Here is a 6,184-nt window from a genome sequence, read left to right as displayed (position 1 = left end):
AATAGAAAGATGGGTGGAGGCTGAGACTGAGGCAGACATGTCGTTGATCACAGACTCAGAGGTACAATGAATTGTTTTATCTCAAATTGATGTGCTAGAAGTGGCTTAGTCAAAGTCCAGACCTCAGTCCAGGTGAGAATCTGTGGCAAGACTTGAAGATTGATGTTTACAGAAGCTCTGTATGCAAACTAACTGAGCTTGAGTTGTTTTGTAAAGAGCAATGGACAAATACTTCAGTCTCCCTGGATGTAAAAAGCTGGAGTCATAACCCAAAAGGCCTGAAGTTGTAATTGCACCGAAAGGTGGTGACGGAGAAGGGCTGAAAACAAATGCTCATCACAAATATCAGATTTTTACCTGTAAAAATAAAAATATAACATATATATGTGGCGAGTTACGGTAACTAAATTAAAGCACCACAGCAACAAACTTTTTGTGGTTTGTGCTTGAAGCCTGAAATCTTGGCTGCAAATAACTCAACATTCTTCAATTCACAGTCACTAGGGTATTGCACCGTCACAATTTATATTTGTATTTTTTTTTTATTTTTATAAAATACAATTTGTCTTTATTTCTGTGACATACCAAACTGCTGTCCTATGTGACAAACACCATTCATTGCTCTCCAAACATGATGTAAAAAGAAGGGTTTCTCTGCCATCTAGTGGCCAGTGGCGTTACTGCGTTTCACTTTCAGCCATCAGTAGAAACCACAGAGCAGATGCCACTGAATGGTGAAACTTAAGATAAATTAAGAAGTTAAATGACACTTTCTCTAATCATTTATGACTTCTAGTTTTCAACAAGTATCAGCTCTATAACTGAAATATGTTTTTTTTTTTAAATGCAGCTATTTTATCCTTTCTTGTTTAGATGGGAACTGGGAAAAAATTATGTAACCCACCCTTGGTCTGAACAAATAAAAAGTAAATGGTCTTTAAATTCGCTATAGCAGAAAAACATAGAACAAAAGCACCACATATCTTGAATAGAGCTGTTTTTCTCAATAAAGATGAGACACAATTGCAGGCTAAGCTTTAACCTGATCCTGCTCAGCCTTCCTTTTGTCCGAACAGTCAAAACAATAACAGGATCACAGCATCTAATGTTAGAAGAGTAAGCTGACAGTATATAAAATCCTTTTTATAACAGCGGTCAGTTCTTGTCATATCAACCCTGATAATGAAGCAATACCTAACATTACAGGGTTTATTTTTGTTGGACTGACATAACTGCGTGTAGACAAACCATAATGTTTACATAGGTATAAGTTTAGGAGTGGTGCCTTTATCATATTACTCTCTTCATGAACTTAATGATCCTCCTCTAATAAAAGCTGAAATTCCCACTGCTGTGATTCAGGGTACTTAATACCCTGTGTAATTACTTCCTTGAATCTTTGCCAAAGCTCTAATCTAGGATCAAATGGTGGACTGACAACATTCTTCAGACATACGCTGCAGCAGGGTAATATTTCTCATCTGAGTAGGATTCCTTTTGAGTGCCTCCCTGTAGAGGTTTATCGAGCTTGTCCCAGTTCTGGGAGACCCCAAGACCAATACTGAACAAACCTGAGATTCTAGGTGGTGCCGTGAAAAATCAACCCTTCCCCCTCCTAATTTAGCTTTTTAATTAATATTTTAATTGTCAAACACTTTTTAATATGAAAGAAGAAACCTGAGAAAGTACGAAATATAGTTTTAAAACGCCACTACGACCACAATAATGATGCCCTGTGTGAAAAAGTATATATCCTCTTTATTAAAAAAAAACACTTAAAAAAAGATCAGCTAGTCTGGAAAGGGTTACTAACCCAGTTGCAAAGTGTTAGAAACTCCAGCAAATTACTGTAAGCTAATCACAAATAAAGAAAACATGGAACAAAGGTGATCCTTCCCAGAAGTGACTGCTCCACCAAAGTTACAACAGGCGTTACGTCACTGAGCGGTCCAGTAGGTCACAAAAGAAGCCAGAAGCCTCTGTTAAGGCCAGTGTTTATTTAACAATAAAAGAGCGTTTGGGGGAAAACCATATTCTGGAAAGCAAAATAGTGCTGACCAAAAAGAACACAAAGGCTCGTCTAACGTTTCCCAAAAACATCTCGATCAAGACTTGTGGGAAACATGCAATGGACATCCAAGACAGTATTGGAACTTTGTGAAAGCTGTCCATTATGGAGGGCTAAGAGTGCCAGAGTGTAATAAATAAATAACTCATGAAATAACTGTTTAAATGTGTCATTAATTAAATAAATTGTCCCTGTTACCAGAGGTGTAAAACAAACACAGTATGTTCATACCAACAGTCAAACATGGTGTTGTTAGTGTAATGGTCTGGGGCATTTGTGCCGTTTCAGGACCTCGGGCATCATGTACGAAGTGAAACTTTCTGGGCTATTTTAAACACACAATTGTGTGTTTCCCTAAAGCCAAGTTTCACATTGTATCTGGTTCAGGAGTGACTTAAAACCCCTTAAACAGTCGGCCTCAGCTAAATTGCTCCTATTGGTTTAAGGGCCCACTGGTGGACCCTTGATGGTTAAGGGGTAAACACAATGAATGTGACAGCGGTACGCCCATGTTCTGGTTAGGTCACACACAGGACCGCTGACTACGGAAGCGGCCCAAGCTCCATAATCCTCTCAGTGGTTGCTTAGGCATCTTTTTTCCAGCTGGTTTTTCCCTCCACTAAACTTTTCATAAATGGGCTTAGATAGAGCACTCTGTCAACAACCAGCTTCTTGAGAAATGTGCTTTTTGCCACCGCCATGCCTGAATTTCCCCATTGTGGGGCAATGAAGGATTTTCTTATCTTATCTAATCTTATCTTACCTTCTGTTGCTTGACTGTTTGTATGACTACTGTCACGCCAACGGCCTCTCCCAAGACAAAACATAACATTTCCTCTTTGAGATTATTTTATTTTTATATTATTATATTTTTTTACAATGTTGCCTTGCAGAAAGAAAGTTCTGGGTTTGAATCATGGAGTTAGCGGGTTCTCCCTGTGCACATGTGGGTTCTCTCTGCATACTCCGGCGTCCTCTCACAGTCCAAAAGCATGATTATTAGGTTAATTGGTCTGGGTGTAGTGTGTGAGTGTGTGTGCATGGTTGTTTGTCCAGTGTGTCTCAAAATAAAGAGAGATGGAGGGTCTATCCATATTATTACTATTCCACAAATATTTCCCTTACATTACTGAAATAAATATTGTTTCCCAAAATTCTTATTTATTTAGATGCTCCTGTGAGTGATTTGGGTGCTATTTGAAACAGCAGTCTTAATTGGTTAATTATAATAATAATTAAAAAAAGCCCTAACCTTGAGGTAACCTGTAGCCCTTTGGTCAGACATTAGTGCGTCTATTTTTGTCCCCCCCCTTGTTGGTGCCATCTTTGTTAGAGGGTCTTTTCCTTTTTAAGACAATACAACGACGAAAAAAAACCCGGCATACAAAGCAGAAGAAGCCACACAAACATAAAAAAAAATCCAGTGAAATAACCGGTTTCCTCGTTCTGGTGTTAAAAGGTGTGTAGCTGGTGTCTGAAACTGTGGTTTCCTCAGAGGTACGTCTCCTTTAAGGGACGATACCCCCCCCTCCCCTCCCCAGCTATGACGTCAGAAGTAAAACCTGCTGGCTGCCTGTCCACTGGAAAGTGAAGTGTCTCGGAGCTGTGGGTGTCGGACTTTCTCTGTTATTTGTCTCTTCCTCTGTGGTTTCTGTCGCCTTCGAGGTCGTTTTGCTCTTCGCGATTTATCTACAGCGAGGCCGAAACCACCGTAGCCGACTTGGAGGATGTTTTAAGAAAAGTTCCCTCGGCGGTTTTTTTGTTTCTTTAGGAACCGGTGGAAGGCGGACACCACCGGAGATGGATAAGCTAACCGATAGCTCGCTCGTTAGCCGAGAAGCATAGATCACCAGAATAGACTGGAGCTAACATGCTAACAGCTGTCTAACTTAGCATTTTGTCGGCTAACCGAGGGGGGGCTTTAAATCCCCCGTAACGCCAGTATTACCCTCTGCTTCGCCCCGGGCTTTGTTGCTTTTCCGCCGTGTTCAGTTTGTCAGAGGCCAGCGAAGTCAGGAAGACTCGGCTTCTGGTCCGACAAGGTGAACGGCGGCGCGGCATTGTCGAGAAGCGGCGGCTAAGTGACCCCCCCCCCTCCTCCTCCTCCTCCTCCTCCTCCCACCAGCTCAGTCACCCAGACTGTGGACATTATGCTGTCTAACGCTCAGAACCAGCCACTGTTTCCGAACCCGGCGGGCCAGCAGAACCCCACGGGCCAGATCCACGCCAGACCGCTGCAGATCAAGAAGAACGCCATCACAGACGAGTACAAGATCACCGGCCAGGTGCTGGGGCTGGGCATCAATGGCAAGGTGGTGGAGATCTTCGAGAAGAAGACCGGAGACAAATACGCGCTGAAGGTGAGCCTCGGCAGTCCCACGGAGGCCCACTGTTGGTGGATTTTTTTTGTGTAGCTGACGCCACTGTGGGACCGGCATTACGAAATCATGTAATTGGCGGTGAAAGTTCACTGAGAACACGTTAAGCATCTAAAAGTTTGGGTGATTTGAATTAGTGCGTCCAATCGTTTTGGTCTTTTTTTTTTAAAGTCACGTTGCTTGAAGTTCCTCAATTCAGATTGTTCTTGTTGGTTCTGCTTTTGCAGCCATTCTGTTACTCTGAGAAATACTGCAGTAAATATTGGTGGTGTGGTGACACAGCTCTGACTTGTGTGTGTGTAAAAAATTTTCAGGCCCCCACATATCTTGACACACCCATTTTGTCCTTAGTAGGCCTTCTCACAGGTTCATCAGCAATGACCTGACGTCTTAAGTTCATTCGTTCCCAGGCTGCATTTATTTTTGTTTTCAGTGATTTTAAGCTCAGGAATTTGGGTGGCGGCGTGCTGTGATGAAACTACGTGCACCGTGATGATGCAGGAGAACCATGGCTCCTGTCAGCAGGAATTTACCACCTTCCCCTCCCCAGAAACATGCGGAACAATGGGGCACCTGAATCTGGGTTACTGGCTTGGAGTTTAATTAAAGCCAAAACACTCCTGCGACCAGCCGCTTTATCCTGGCTATGGTTATGTATTAATCAGGGCGGTGTTTAAAAGTAGGCCGAACCTTCCATCAATGGCGATCATGTAAAAAGCTCATAGCAGGAAAACACCCATTTTACTTTCAATGGCTTTTTTTAAAGTTGTATTTAAGTTGCTTTTGATATTGAATGAGTAAAATATACAGTATTCTGTTATTTGTTTTCATAATTCAAGTTTGCCTTAAATAATTATATAAATAATTATAGTGAAGATTCATAAGTCTAATGACGGACTGAAAAATACAGGGTGCTGTTAGTGTGGTGAGAATTGCTAAAATATCTGCGATTGTTTCCTGGAGCGGTGCTTTTTAACATTACAATGTTAATCATATTTGATAACCTTCCTATTAAAAACTCAGATTTTTTTTATTTTTTCTGATTGGTATTGGAACATAGCTTATCTGGTGCTTTTGTTTCATTTACTGAATTTATTACCCCTCAAAGAAGGCTTTTTGGAGATGTTTTTTTTTTTAATCTTTTATCAGGAATCAACATGAGTGGCCCTGTGCCTCCGCTAAGCGCTGTAGTTTCTACCGTTAAGTAAAAATAAGTGTTATTCCATGATCGCAGCAAATACAAAACCACAATTTCACTGATATTCATTCTTAAACAGTACCTCAAGGAATTTATCAGTATATGCCACTGTCACATTTTTGATAAAGGACAGAGAAGTAGGAAATGAATATAGAGAGATTTACCAAACTGCATATAGTTTATTTCCTCTGTACCAGATAAAGTGTTGCCTGATGCAGTGAAGTTCTTACTATTTTTTTTTTCTTTCCAAACTGAGGGAATTAGTCATTTCCTTTAAAGCTCAGGGCTGGACACTTTTTTTTCCAGGAAGTCAGCATTAATTCATCAGCAGTAATTTGGCCACAAAAGAAATAAAGGCCTGTTTTCAGCACATTTTAACCAAAAAGGGACATATATCCATGATGAATTCAATATAATGCTGAATATCCATAACGTCATAAGCCTTTTCCAAAGTAAGCGTGTTCCACAACAGGATTGAACAAAGCCCATTTACTGTGCCGAATGAACTGTACATGTGCAAAAATGCACTTTTCTTTCACG

At 40.9% G+C, this 6,184-nt stretch overlaps 1 protein-coding gene across 1 annotated transcript in view; it reads left to right on the top strand.

The window, feature by feature from the left end:
• The first annotated feature begins 3,627 nt into the window (after positions 1–3,627).
• mapkapk2a (MAPK activated protein kinase 2a) overlaps positions 3,628–6,184 on the top strand; it is a 43,918-nt gene continuing 41,361 nt past the window's right edge. The window contains exon 1 of the mRNA XM_012874894.3: positions 3,628–4,428. Within this exon, the coding sequence (XP_012730348.1) occupies positions 4,219–4,428 (210 nt within the window). The 5' untranslated portion in view covers positions 3,628–4,218. The remainder of the gene's footprint in view (positions 4,429–6,184) is intronic.

This window comes from Fundulus heteroclitus, chromosome 20 (genome assembly GCF_011125445.2).
Source record: "Fundulus heteroclitus isolate FHET01 chromosome 20, MU-UCD_Fhet_4.1, whole genome shotgun sequence".
NCBI classification, from domain to species: Eukaryota; Metazoa; Chordata; class Actinopteri; order Cyprinodontiformes; family Fundulidae; genus Fundulus; species Fundulus heteroclitus.
The sequence above is the reverse complement of the archived record's forward strand: the minus strand, read 5'-3'. Positions and strand labels throughout refer to the sequence as shown.